Source organism: Phalacrocorax carbo, chromosome Z (assembly GCF_963921805.1).
Source record: "Phalacrocorax carbo chromosome Z, bPhaCar2.1, whole genome shotgun sequence".
Classification (NCBI taxonomy): Eukaryota; Metazoa; Chordata; class Aves; order Suliformes; family Phalacrocoracidae; genus Phalacrocorax; species Phalacrocorax carbo.
In genome coordinates, this window is record NC_087548.1 from 44,403,457 (window position 1) to 44,418,597 (window position 15,141).

The 15,141-nt window shown below is 40.0% G+C and overlaps 1 protein-coding gene across 2 annotated transcripts in view; it reads right to left on the reverse strand.

Annotated features, from left to right (window-relative positions):
- Window positions 1-11,104: 11,104 nt before the first annotated feature.
- The window catches only part of AGTPBP1 (ATP/GTP binding carboxypeptidase 1), a 64,936-nt gene continuing 60,899 nt past the window's right edge, over window positions 11,105-15,141 (reverse strand). For both annotated transcript variants that reach the window (XM_064437959.1, XM_064437958.1), the window contains exon 27: window positions 11,105-11,831. In XM_064437959.1, coding sequence (XP_064294029.1) covers window positions 11,654-11,831 — 178 coding nt within the window. In that variant the 3' untranslated portion in view covers window positions 11,105-11,653. The remainder of the gene's footprint in view (window positions 11,832-15,141) is intronic.

Genomic DNA, 15,141 nt, shown 5'->3' on the forward strand with positions numbered 1-15,141 from the left:
GTGCAGGACCTCCTGCCTTAATAACTTCACACTATTCAAAGTATTCTGAAACCAAAATCCTCAGGTTCCCTGCAGGACTCTCAGAAACAGATTTTTTTAAAATACAGTGATGCTCATCACTGTATTTCTATTTAGCAAACTCAAAATGTTAAGTAAGAGAGTGGGGTTTTTCCTCCATGTTTTTAGCTAGGACCTTGAGCGTTGAGAGTGTAGGATGCAAAACAAATACAAGTGCTCAGTGCCCTATGAGAAATGTGAAGCATTACACTACACTTCATATATTCAGAACCAGCTCCCACCGGTTTCAGCAAGTGTTCTTGTGGTCTCAAGTCAGGCATTCAGAACTGACACTTGCCAGCTGCTGAGAAGCCAGGAGCAGGGACCTGGCTAACTGCACGAGGCAGAGGCAGCAGTGGATGTGAAATCTAGATCTTCAGTCTGGCAACAAGAATTCCAGTTTTCCTGGTGATTGATCTGTACTTTATTTGCCACACACGCCCCATGGCTAACAGAGAGGAGTCCTTCCTGCCTACATCAGGCTTGCTTATGACATACTCTTTTCCACGTCACTACTCCATAGTTTTCACAGGCATTAAATATTAAAATAAGTTTGAGTCAAATTTTTAAATTGCTTCTACAATCTGCTTAAATTTAGATTGTCAAAAGTTTACATTGAATTTTAAACAGGCATATTGTGAAATGGAAAATTATGCTCAGTGAATTTTTTAAATTTCATCTAAATTAAAACTCTGCATGTAAGTCTACCTTTTGCAGGAATAGAGGGCATGTTCTCCAAGATGAGACTGCTTACCTGCTGAACACAGAGTAAATTGCAAGACTAGCTGGAGCTCACAAGTTCTCCTGAACAGAAGTTTAAGGTCAGACATCCGAAAACCAAAAACTATTCTGGAATAGTAACTATAGTTTTGGAGGACAATAACACAGGCAAACAGGTTCGAGTCAGGGCAGATAAACTATGTGAACTTTCAGCACAGAGACCATGATGTACTTGGAGGTATGGCCAGGAGAAGGCTTAGCAGAAGCAGAAATACTGGTACACCACTGCTGGCAGCATCAGGGAATCTGTGGGTGCAGTGGATGGCTACTGTAGAGTCTCTGATGACCACTGCTGAACAGGAGCTGGTGACCCAGGGGGTGCTCAGAAAAAGCTATGAGAATGAATCCATGTTTAGGAAGATGATTTACAGGAAAACAGGCTGATTAAGTGCAGTCCATTCACTTCATCAAAGAAAAGATTGAAGGATGACTGCCTTGTAGTGATTTCTGAACTGTAAGCAGGCAAAGGCAAAGTGAGATCAAGAACCAGATAACAACAGATAGGTACACTAAAACTAGAAAATGGGGTTTTTCCTTGTCAATCGTCAGAAGTAATTAGTAATTTAAGAAGTTTCCTCAGAATTCAGCAGTTGTCAGAGTCTAATTCAGAGCTGACGTACAAATACTGCTCACAGCCACCACTGACCAGCCTGACAGGAGCTGCCTGATGACCCCTTAAGCAGTATTAATGAAAGTAAGGTGTAATGGTGCCTCTTGTCCTGAAAATCGATAAAGTCTCTGCTAATATGAAAGCAAATAATATTAATTATATTCAAAAGCAGGTTCATGACCAGCTTCTTTGAAAATTTACTGCATTATCTCATGCCATTGTTCCAAAAGTTACAAAAAATGGAGTAATGCCAATCTTTCCGGCTTCACAAAAATTGGAAACTTGCAGAACATTCAGGCATTTGAAGAGAAAGGAGAGAAGGGCAGGACGGATTTGTGGTGTTAGGTGTCATTTCTTTCCATGAGAACATTACTGCCAGCTTGGAGGTCAGACTATTCAAGTGCTCCTGTCCTGTTCTTCCATTGTTTGACCTGCTTAAATTCCTACCTCTTAACTCAATTCAGAGTGACAGTTTAATGGCATCATTAGCACACCTCTTAAGTCTTAACAGACATCCTGCATTTTCAGTGGATTGTGACTGTAGCTATTTCCACCTAGAAATACAAGGTGGGGACTGTGGCCATCTATGGTCTCAGACAGAGCAAACAGGGAACATTCAATAGGACAGAAAAACTGTAGCACAAGACTCTTACAGGGATGAAGCTGATACAGCTCTTCATTTAAATGAAGATACTAAGCAATATTGAAAATAATGACATCTGCATACACAGGATAAGCATGGTCTGTTAATAAAGTGGAAAAAAACCCTGCTCTTTTGCTGCAGGGTTTTAAACAATCTCTGGCTGCTAGGGGTAATTGTTCTGGCTAGATTAGTCAACAAATAGCTCCTGACATCTTTCTCAGAGCTGTGGCTGATGGCAGACATGGCGTTACAAACACTTTCCTTGTTCAGTAGCACAGGTCCTATGTCTCTTCCAGTCTGTGAGGAAAGAAAATTGTTAACTTGGAAATTGTGCCAGGATATAGGAACATACTGGATATTTTTTCTTCTAGTATCACCTTGTTCATAGGTTAAACACTGAGTATTCAACAGATAAAAGACAACAGCATAAATTAAAACAAACCAGAGGATGAAGGTACAGGGAAATATTATTTTAATGATTGCTGGTAGCATTTCATGGTCAATACCTATTGAAGGGCATCACCTTCCTCATTAGAGGCACCCACTTCAAAAAGAGTGGTCACCAGGGAAACACAGTATAAATATGACCTTCAGTTGCCACTCACAGGACTGCCTGGAAAGGCTCCTGCCCACAAACAAGGAGTGATATTTGCTTTTCTCCTCCAACACTTCCACGGTTATGGTGTACAATTTTCTGCTCTTTACTTGGTTTTAAGATATTAACTGGCAGCCAGATGTGTACGGTGAAAATAATGGAATTTAAGATGCATAAACAGGAACTCTGTGTAAAAATAAGATACAGCTCCTTCTCTGAACAGTCTTGCAGCTTTGAAACATGCTACACTCTGCTGAATGCCATATGGACTGCTTTTTCAATTCTTTACAAGCTTTCTCAAGGGATTATTCTAATAACTGGCATCATGTGGGGATGTGAATCTTTTACATATGTGATACTATCGGGCAAGGCATTCTAAGTGTACTACCAGTCATCATAAGCTTTTATTACAGCAATCAATATTTTATACCCGTACATGATGTAACATAACTGCCCTTGCCAATTTGCAAACCTTGGGCTGGAAAACGGTATCTTTCTTCCACAGTATTGACCGACATTATGGATGAAGCTTTAAAGAACATGACTAAAAAGAAGTGGGAATGGGCTTGGGTTTGTGCTATATGTGGCTGTAGCCCTGATGTGGCAGGTGGTCTTTTGTGGGAAACAGTACTGCCTCTTCTGTCAGTATACCAAGAAAAATTTCTTTCCTATCAAGACAATACTAAAAATTAATTATCTTAAAAATTAATTTGAGAATCTGAATTTTAGAAATTCAGAGCTTTAGTGATTGCAGAAATAACAGTGAATTTGTCGCACCTAAACTTTGTCACATCCCCCTCTCCCCTTTTTGTCTTTTGCCATCTCCTTAACTTGCAATACCACAACCTCTTCTCTTCATCTTTTGGCAGTTTAAATCCTTAGCACTTAGAGGCATATAGAGCCTTTCAGTTGGGAATAAGAAAATGCCTTTCCAACTTTCCTGAGAGTTACTCAGCCTCCAGCAGACACATTTGGCTTAAATGTCTCTTCCTGCAAACCCCAGAGCTCAATCAACACATAAGGCTTCCCACATGTAAGGCCGGGGTCTCAGACACATTCTTTCCACCCTCAAACGTGACAAATACTTCTAAAGTTTTGTTGAAGTACTCCATTTATATTATTCCGTTCACATAAGCACCTGCTAAGGGTAAATGTAAAACCTTGTGAAGTAAATCACTAAATTTAACAGGGATAACTTTATAGGTGGATCCTGGGTTTAAGGTGATGATTTTAAGTTATAAGGGAATACTTATGTCCCACTATTGTGGAACAAAATTGTTTTCTCAGATTGAGATATGATACAGATGGCAATAATTAAAGATCCGTGTGAATATAGGAGGGAGGATGGTAGAAACTAAACATGCAAGCCATATCCTAGAAATAGGCAATTACTTGGGATCCCTGGCCCTCCTGCTATGGAACCATATGCCCAAGGATCCTGTGGATGCAAGGTTCCTGAAGGGCCAAAATTTTGTATAATTCACCCAAGTGGGTTGATCAATGATTATAAGACATGTTAGGACCCTTTTTTTTCCCACACATCTTATTCTGGGAACAAAGAGATGCTGCAAGCAGGACTTACACAACATAAAAGAATAAAGCAATTACTCACTGGCTGGCAGCTGGGATTTAGTGAGCTGATAGGCAAAGCACCAGCATGCTGACCACCCCAACAAGGCTCTGCGGGCCAGGTAGGCATTGGTCCCACAGGCAGGGTGGCCTCCTGTGGGATGCTCAGCCCCACAGAGAGGCACCTCCCACCCACGCAGTGGCACTGGAAGTTCAGCCCAGTCACTCCCACCTAGCTGCCCTCTGGTTTTCCCCTAAGATTTCTAAGCTGGTGTTTTCTTCCTTGAATCCTTGACCCATCAATGATCTCATCTCAACTACCCTGCTCTTGCCTCCAGCAGGAGCCTTTGTATTGCTGTGGGGATGCTCCCACAGGTGTGCCAGTAGCCTGGCCACCAGTCAGGCAGGAGCGCTCCCTCAGGGCCCCCAGCCCTCTGCCAGCCCTCGCCATGACATGAGGGGAAGCTTACGGCAGGGATTTCAGAGAGGGAGTTCCACAGGCAGCCAAGGAGTTCCTCAGGCCCCATTTGCCTCTACTGTCCACTGTCGAGAAACAAAGGAACTCTTTCCCATGCCTACCTTTTTCCATTTTCTTTCACTGCCAGTAGGTCCATTGCTCATAACCACCTTGCTCTGGTGAACAAGTCATGGATGAGCACTAGCCTTTGTGACCCTTAAGATCAGCAAGTTGTAATTTATCCTTCTCTTCCTGTCCCCATACCACAGCTTAAAGGTAGAGGAAAATTTGCCCATAAATCTCTAAGGTCTCTGAGACAGATGAAGCCAGGTGAATGATATTAAAGTGAAGACTTGTTCCTCTGCTGCAAATGACAGCAGTTGCTCCTTAACAGAGGAAGCTGTATGAGAGGGAATGCCAAGTGACTGGGCTTCCTTATAGAATTAGCTGACCAGGAGCCACCCCTGCCTGAGTACATCAGATTTGATCTACTTCCCTGTTAAAATTTGGGTCCAGGTGCTTAGCATAAAGGGATTTGTATCGTTAATATCCTCCTGAATTCACTCATTCCAGTAGCATAGATCTGAAAAATTATTCCGTTACTTCTAGAAGAACAGAATTACTTCTGTTCTAGACATTAAGTCTTTGGACAAAAGGAACAAGTACCTGACATTCTGAGTAATGAGCTACTGTCTTTAAATAGGTTATTTGGGAACACACTCAAGGTGTACATTTGATAACAGCACAGTTTTCAAGCAGTTCTGACTGATGGGATTCATAACAGAAAGCTTTTGTCAACAGCAAGGTCAACTTAAGCTAAAGAACTGGTTTGACCAGACGGGATGCTTTAGAAGAACAAGGTAACCCAGAGCAGATGTGGACTGAATTGAATTCGTGTACAGGTGTATGCAAGCACAAGATCTCTGTAAATTGAACTTGTCCCTTTTGTGATAATACACGAGCTGTAATGGCAGGATGACCGCTGCCCAGAATCTGCAAACTTTGCAACAGCCTTCACAGGATAAAAAAAAACGCCCAGGCATACGTTATTTTGGAATACCGTCTGATCCAGTTTAGGACTTTTCATTTGGCAGTGAACTGTACTAAATTAAATTAAGTGGGATGTTGGATCAAAGCCAAGTATTACGGCAGAATGTTGGCTGAGGGTTTGTGTGAGACACCTCGCTCCAGTTTGTCTTCACAAAATGTACAACTGAGCCATTTTAATCTGTGGGGTCAGCTGGACTGTTTGTATCATTCATAAGGTTTATGTAAATATGGTACAATTACGCAAACAGTATACAAAATATTAAAGATCATCTGTCTTCCTGACTCTGTGCTTCATGTCTTGTTTATGCTGAAACATTTTCATGTTCATTTTCTTTTGGGAATGAAGTGAGGACGAATACAATGCTGTCATCTGAGAGTGGTTTATGTTGCTTTAATAATTAGCCAGAGAAGACAACAGTTCTGATTTAAGCCTGAAAGGCTAAGTGAGGCTTGCTAAAGAGAGCAGTCTGCAACCAATCAAGTGATGAAAGACCACCCCAGTGCAAAGCAATTCAACTCCAAAAGTCAATGGCCTCCCAGAGCTGTTTCAGGTGCTAGGGTTAAACAGCGGAAGACTACAAGCTGTAAATAAAACATGGGCTTGGTGGCTTGGGTTTTGGCTTTGGCCTGCATCCCCCTTCCCAGCTGCCTGGAAGGCAAATAACCTTTGTTTCACTTTCAAGTTTGAAGGGATGCAAGACTGTGTTCTGTAAAAGCTAACCCCGTCTTGGCCATTCCTCGGCTGTGGACCTACGTGTTCTGGGGCAAACCTCATTATGACATTGACAGCTTTTCTAATATGTTTAGAACTTACCTTAAATTGAGACATCTTATGCAGATTAAGCTGTATAAAGACTTCTACAATAGCATTACGTAATTTTTAGACTCCTGTTGCCTTTTTCAAGGAGAAAAAAGAAAATTGAATAGTAGAGTGAGTTATTCTCTAAATACACAGCAAGCAAATCTAGACCTTTTTCTTTTGAAGTGAGTAGCAAAAAAGGTAAGGGTAGGCTGGGGTTTGGAAAAAAGTTCTTATTCTCTACTAAATTGTGGTGATTCTTTCACGCATTTATTATCTTACATTTGTAAGTCTGGAGGGACAGTACAAAGAAGAGTCCTATTTCAGGGCATCATATGTCAATCCCCCCACTCCATGTTAACAGCAGTGTTTCATGTATGGAAGTACCACTGTGGAATTTTGTTAGTCAGGTTCTTTTGTTATTTAACATTCAGCCCAGTGAAAATTTACAGTAGCGCTATGTGGTGCTGCTAGTTTAAGTATGTATTCTTCCAATCTACCATGAAAAATAGTGCATGTTAAATAACCCTATTCCAAGAAAGAAGGCAACACACTAAACACAAACATCTTGTGGCAAGAATGCTGCATAGGCAGCAGCAGCTGGTTGGTATTTGGTAACCACGTAATTTGGATCAACAAATCCTATGGTGTGCTGTTTCCTTTGCTGCTAAACCAATAATTTTCAGCGATGATTCTTTTTGATTTGCATTTCAAATGCTGCACTAACAATATTATGCTTTTTACCAAAAAAAAAAAAAAAGGCACCAAACTGTTTCTAATAACATAAGAATTAAGAGGTTGTTTCATAGTTATGAAGTATTTTACAGGGACTAAACAAATTATCTGTATTTTACAAACACAGCCAAGACATCCATAATCTTAAGATCATGTATTCTTTACAAGGTGTCAAACCTGTTTAGCATTTCATATGCAGAAGCCCTTCTTCCAAAGCAGTCTACAGTTTATGTAAGCAAACAAGATGCAAGGTCCCATCTCAAATGCTTTACATCCTCATGACTTTAAAAACATTAAGATCAAAGACAGATATCCTTTGACTAATTTAAGAGTCATTGTGACTCTTCTACACCTTACAAAAGTTTGGAGAACAGAGCCTGTAAAGGAAGTTGTTCAACTTAAATAAACAAGACAGCTGTAGTTAAGTAAACTGCATGTGTATTTGCAAAAGTGACATTGATAATTCCTAGTAACCTCTTGCTCTTTTCAGACAGCTCCATACAACTAGATCAGCTTTTACCTTAACCTCCAAAAATTGTCTCAAATGTTAAAATTACTACTGCAAAAATAAAAATAGTGAAAATAAGTTAGTCCTCTACTGCAGTCTGAGTTGAATTGTAAAAGGATGACTTCCTGAGGAATAAACTTGTGCCTTTCCTAACAGATGAAGTCTGTTAGCAGTGTAGGAGGGAAAGACTCTCACCAAAAGACTCTCCTCTTCTGTGTGCTCTGCAATGGCCTTCATTGTGGTTCATCCAAAGTGTTCATAAGTTGTACATACTTTGATGAATATTAAGCTTTTTAAGAGTTATAATTCAATGCATTAATATGCAAATGGTACTCAAAGCCTGCAGCACACTGACTTTAACTTGACAGAGAACAAAAACAACCTCCTTTTTGAAAAGCTAAGCACACCCCAATTCTTACAGGTAGGTACACTGCTGCAAATGCTATGATGAGAAATCCTTTAAACATTTCTAACCAATAATAGGGAAGCAAAATTATTGTAATTAATTCTTTATTATATATTTTATTAAGAATTATTGTTACTTGGGGCATGCATAATAACACTGCAACAATTATATCTATCACAGCATTACAATAGAAACTATCTGAAATCTTGAGTTTTTGCATTTTGTGAACAGTGTTTACTGCTACTGCAGTTTTATTTGAGATTCAAACCAGTTCTCCCTGATAAGTCAGGCTAATAAGGCAACCCACCTCCAAAAGCGACCAGGCAAGATTTTGGCAAAAACTGCAGTCTTCCCTGTAAGTTACATTTTACCCCGGGATGTCACCAATGAAGACACAATACCAAAATTTGTGCTGCAACTTGAACTATACCTGGAAAGGGAATAAAGTAATTCAGCATCCAGCAATTATTTAGAAGCAAGGCAGTAACACAGATGTAATTATTGTTTATAACCTTATTTGTTGTTATTACTGGAAAAAGATATATCTTCTTTTCCTATACAGAATCAGTCACGCTTATAGCAAAGAGAATCATTTAAAACCAGAAACACATTGGAATGCCAATGCATAAAATAAAGAGTCAATTGTCTGGGACAGGCCATGCTAGATGACTGATTTGTGACAGTTAAAGAAGCTGCCATTCTTTGCTATCCATTTGACCATTTATTTGGGGTGAATGCCCTAGTAACAGAATGGAGCATGTGCCCAAGCCTCAGCTATCCCATTTTCAGCTAAATACCAAACTTCCGAAAGAGATAAAAACGGATACCGGCCTGTGTCTGCCAACACTGCTGCAACAATGGCAACATGGAGTAGGGAAGGGACAAACAGTGTGAAGCAGCTACCCTCGCAGCAGTTCTTCCCATGACCTGGCATGCCTGTGAGCACGAATGGAGACTCTGCCTTCCAGAAGGCACGTTAAGAAGTGCCACAAAACGTGTGAGAGGTAATGGCCTTTGCATTTTCAACACAGTGTAAAATAAGGACAAAGTTTCACTCTTGCATAGGAACCGCACTAGCAGAAGTTCAGACCCACAAGTGCCAGACTGACATCTCATCTAATCAAATGCATACATCTATTCTAATGCATACATCTACTCTAATGCGTAAGTGCATTTGAATCTAACATAAATGCAACATTATTGTTTTAGGAAAGTGCCTGTTATCCTGAGCCACTATGTAAGTCACTCTTAATTTCTTTGCACAGGCCAAAAGCTATAGAAGACATGAGAACATATATGCATATTTATTCAGGATGAAAAGATGATTTTGTACTATTAAGCCACAATTCTTTCTAAATGGATGAAGTGTAGTTCTAGTCTTGCCTCTATTATGAAAAGTGTTCCAGGATTAATACAGATTCATATGAAAACTAACAAAAATGCACAATGGGATTAACTAACATGTTAGTTAGGCATCCTGCACCCCCCTGAAATTTAAGTAAAAATTATTTATGTAAGGTACTGAAGTATGAGTCCATAAGGTTGAAAAATCTATTTATGCAGATAACAAGTATAAAATGGACACAGTAATATGAGCATCCTGCACTGCTCCCACTGGGCTAACTTAAGGATTGTTCAAATTCTGTGGCAAGGTTAATCCTTCCGTTTGGCAGATTCTCAAATTTTTCTACAGTTCCAGTGCAGAGGGCTCCTCTTCAACAGGGTATTAAATAAACTTTCTCAGTTACAGTATGTAGTTCTCAGAACATGAGGAATGATAATTTTTGCTAGAGAGATTTATAAAGGGACAAGAATGTAAATGTTTCAATTATACCCTTACATCTCAGAACTGTGTGATTATTAATATAAATTTAAGCCTTTAAAGAAAAATTCAGTAGCATACCACCAGGTATCAAAAACCCTTCTCCAGTTTCAGTATCAGAATGGTACGGAGAGGTATCACTGAACAATGCTGCATTTGAAACTGCAGATCCTGGTGAACACCCGTATCATGACCAAGAATCATTGATACAGTTAATTCTCTTCCATTTTTTTAATCCTTTTACAAAAGGCACCCTTCCTGTCCAAAATAGTTTTATTTGCAACAGTAAACATACACAGAGTTCTCATCAGTTAAAAGCCTGCTGAAACTTAGAAATGTTATTCTTCATGCTCTTAAAGCCCTTGCACATGCAGAAGAAAATGAATGCCACAATCGAGTCACATCAAGTAAAAATCATTTTCAAAAAAAAATTTTCACTGCAAAACACGTCAGTTCTGTAAACAACAGGGTAAAACTTCACTTCTCTACTAGATCTTATTCTAAGCAGAGGCGAGAGGCAGTAAGAATTAGCAGATGGCAGGATTAGATGAAGTGTAAATCCCATGCCTGACAGCTTGACTTCGAAGAACACAGAATCACAGACTAATTACTCTGGCTGGAAGATACCTCAGGAAGTTATAGTCCAATCTCTTTCTCAGAGCAGGGTTAACACTTGACTGAGACCAAGTAGATGATGTTTAAACCAAAATCCACCTTCCCTCTTAAAGCGTTTGAATTGGATATGTAGTTAATTTGCCTTCAGTAAAGTCTCTTTTTAACTACACGCCTACTGGACAAGAAAAATTGATCAACTGGGTAGCTGAACATACAGTGTACATATCTAATGACTTCTTGTGGTCATGTACACTTAAAAAAACCATCTCCATATTAAACCATTCCTCTTTTATGGGAAAGAGTTTTATACGTTTTATACAAGTGTATAGTTCTTGTAAGCAGAGGCTGCACTGGTCACTGCAAAATCCCTGAACTGTGAACAGACATTATGTATTCTCACATAGTACTGTGGCAGAACAATATAATCCTCAGAAACAAGAAACAAGTGCAACAATTCATACATTACTTTTTAATTTTTAATTCAGTAATTATTCAATGGTTCCAGAGCAGGCACTACATTACTTCAAACACAGTCAAGTTTCTTTGAAATAATGTTGAAAAATAACCTCTTCACCTCAGTATACACACGCGCATATACACACACATACACATATTAATTTAGAAAATCTGTACATATATATTTTTCAGGAAGCAACTCAAAGAATCATAACACAAAGAATTAGTTTCTGTACTCTTACACACGACAAATTATAATCCATTTTTCTGAAGACAGGGTTTAAGGACACAAAATGCCATGCGGTGCTATTTAGTAGAAAATGAACCAGTAAATAAATTTATCTATTTAGTGCTAGAAGAAAACACAAAACTCCTTAAATAAAACAAATGCCAATTTATCAGAAATCAGAAATATTTATTGTCCTTAGGCTAGGCAAGCCCCAGTTATTTGTGTTTTCTTAAGCATATCCCCTTAGTAGACAAGAATGAGGAAGTATTTGAGTATGAAAATCCAGGATACTTGATTTCTTATTACTGGCTGCAAAGACGGTTCATGAAAGGAGTATCCTTGTTGAATCTGAGTCTGAAAGTCCATCTTCTTGATTAGATGCTTCATAATCACCCACATTATCAGCTAATTCAATGTCTTGATCATCATTACTCTCTGCGCTGTAATCAACTTCTTCAAGGAAGCGAGGCTCGTCTTCATCCAATACATATGTAGTGGGGCTATAATGAAGAAGTTGCATGAATCATGTCAAATGTTTTACCAGAAACAATACATTCAGATCATGCCCTGTCCCTATCCTGACATTAAATAATCCAAAAATTACCTCAGGAAAGGGGCAGTTTACCTGAAATATTATCAATTTTTTAATTGCACATAAAACAACTGAAGCCAAACCCACTTTTGTAAGACCCTGAACTAATTAGTCAGTCATACACAACTATTTATCCAAATGTGCCATAACAAATTAGCTACACATTATAGACCTATACTAATGGCCTGTAAGAACTTCATATAATTATAGCAGTATCAGTTGTTGCAGAAGGATTGCACTGGGTTTGCAGGCAAGGTTTTGGTAGCAGGGGGCCTGCAGGGGTGGCTTCTGTTAGAAGCTGCCAGAAGCTTCCCCTCTGTCTGAGAGCCGATGCCAGCTGGCTCCAAGGTGGACCTGCTTCTGGCCAAGGCTGAGCCCATCAGCAATGGTGGTGGTGCCTCTGGGATAACCTATTTAAGAAGAGTTAAAAACTGCTGGGCAACAGCCACCATAGGGGAAAAGTAAAAATATGTGAAAGGAACAACTCTGCAGACACCCAGCTCAGCGAAGAAGGAGGGGGGAGGAGGTGCTCCAGGCACCGGAGCAGAGATTCCCTTGCAGCCCACAGTGAAGACCATGGTGAGGCAGGCTGTCCTCCTGCAGCCCATGGAGGTCCATGGTAGAGCAGATATCCACCTGCAGACTGTGGAGGAACCCATGCCACAGCAGGTGGATACCCAAAGGAAATTGTGACCCCATGGAGACCCTGTGCTGAAGCAGGCTCCTGGCAAGACCTGTGGAGAGAGGAGCCCACGCTTGAGCAGGTTTGCTGGCTGGACTTTTGAGCCCGGGGGAAACCCACGCTGGAGCAGTTCATGAAGAACTGCAGCCCGTGGGAAGGACCCATGTTGGAGGAGTCTGTGGAGCACTGTCTCCCATGGGAGGGACCCCACACTGGAGCAGGGGAAGAGTGTGAGGAGTCTTTCCCCTGAGGAGGGAAAAGCAGGAGAGACAACATATGATGAACTCACCACAAGCCCTATTCCCCATCCCCCTGTGCTGCTGGAGGGGAAGAGGCAGAGAAATCAGGCATAAAGTTAAGCCTGGGAAGAAGGGAGGGGTGGGGTGTTTTCCAGATCCTGTTTTACTAACCTCCCTTGGGACATAAACTGCTATCTGCTTAAAAGCACTAAGTATTCCTAAATATTTAATAAGTAATTTTATATTCAGATGAAATCCTAAGAAGGTTTTGTAATGCATTTTATCTAATGATCAAATCATACGGAATTCATACAAAACGTTGAGAATGTTCTTATCGAGAAAGATCACAGGGTACTTGTAGAAAGGTTTGCGTATTAGTTTTGACTAATTTTCTCTTAAGGCACACAACACCCTAGCTTGGCTGTGGCTTTATAATTAAAAGGATTAATCACTGCTTCTTTCTAGAGGTCTTTTAGGAGCTTCAGTGGACCACCTGAAATCTGCAATGCAATCTCTAGTCAACAAAAATAAATCTCACAGTATTCTTCCTCTACCTGTAGCCTCAATGACATGCTGCACTGTCATGTTTTGTGCTGTTGACAGTTAGTTCAAATACTGGGAGAAGAACAAATGCAAAGAATTATTAGTGCTAGCTTAGAAAGAAAAAAAAGGGCAAAAGACCTAAAATACTACAAAAATAAATTATCAAAATTCAATTCAGTCATGGTTTCTGGATTTACATTTAAAACAGTCTGTATCATAGCTCACTAAACAGTCTTACAGTCATTATGCCATGCAAAATGGAATGCTCCACAAAACTAAACACTTTTTAAGCTGTAAGTAGGGCAACAACCCACTATATTGGTTAATGAAGTGGATGTTTAAAACAATTTTGTTTCCATTTAGGAGAGACAGAGTGAGGAAAATAACCAGTATCTTTGCCAAGATGCCTCTTTCATTTTACAGGTGGGGAACGCAACATACCATCAGGATACATGTTTTGCATGAGGAACCTGTGGTAGAATGAGCAAAGAAATACAATTTGTCTATACTTCCATCCTGTGACACTTTCTGCCCTAGGAAGTCACTACTACCAATATTGCTTCTGCGGGAAAAAAATATCGGGGCTGGGGTGTGGAAGTTTAAATGTTTAATTTATTTAAAGAACAAAATGAAAGGAACTTCAAAGTATCACATTCCAATAAGTGCACAGCTTTTTTGCAACTTCTGCTTCTAATCACTTAACACAGATATTAATTTGTTAGCTTTTGTACACAAGGAATCCACACTGCAATTGCAGGATAGACTGTAATTCAGTTCACAGTAAATGGAGTCATTAAACCTGAATGCTGGCCCACTATTAACTTGTAAGTCCGAATACTGAAACAAAAAACTACAATGAGCTATGTCAATGACAAGTATTTTATAAACCACTGACAATGAGACCATAATGCATTACAGTAGGCACTTACAAAAATTCATATTAGTGAGGTATCATACAGGTACTTGCTGAAGGTGCACTCAATCCTTCTACGTCACTGATGAACATATTAAAAAATACTAGTCCCAGTATGGACCCCTGAGGGACACTACTCGTCACCGATCTCTATCTGGACACCTAGCTATTGACCACTACCCTCTGGATGTGACTATCCAACCAATTCCTTATCCACCAAACAGTCCACCAACCAAATCCATATCTCCTCACCTTAGAGAGAAGGATGCTGTGGGTGACCGTGTCTGTGAGGGATTTTAGATTATGGTCTGTGTAGGGCCACAACGGAAAAATTACAAGCTGAACACAGCTGTGAGAACACAACCTTGAAGAAGTACTGACTAGATGTTGCCGCATGCATGGCCAGCACGTGCAACAAGGCCTGCCAGGTGCGTGCTCTGCTGACTAACAGCAGCTCCCGGACTGCAACAACATATTGTTCAATAACAATCCTCCCAGTTCCTTTCTTTAGTCTTCGCTCCTCACAAAATGGTACCTGAGTACTTTCTACATTCAAAGGAAATATTTGTGACACATACAACTCACATACATTTGCTTTCCCATGGCATGTTTTCTTCTGATGTACCAAATGCTAACCTTGGATATTTAACTTCCTGGCAATCTTTATTTTATAGGTTAGCATGAATCTACAGAGTGTAATTATTACTCCACTGTTTTACTGAGGCTGGGTCACAAGACATACAGACATCAAAACACCTGAAAAAATTTCTTGCTGCTTAATCAAATTCTTTATGTGCCTCCCTGCCGCTCCCCACCCTCAGCATATCTTGTGACAACATAT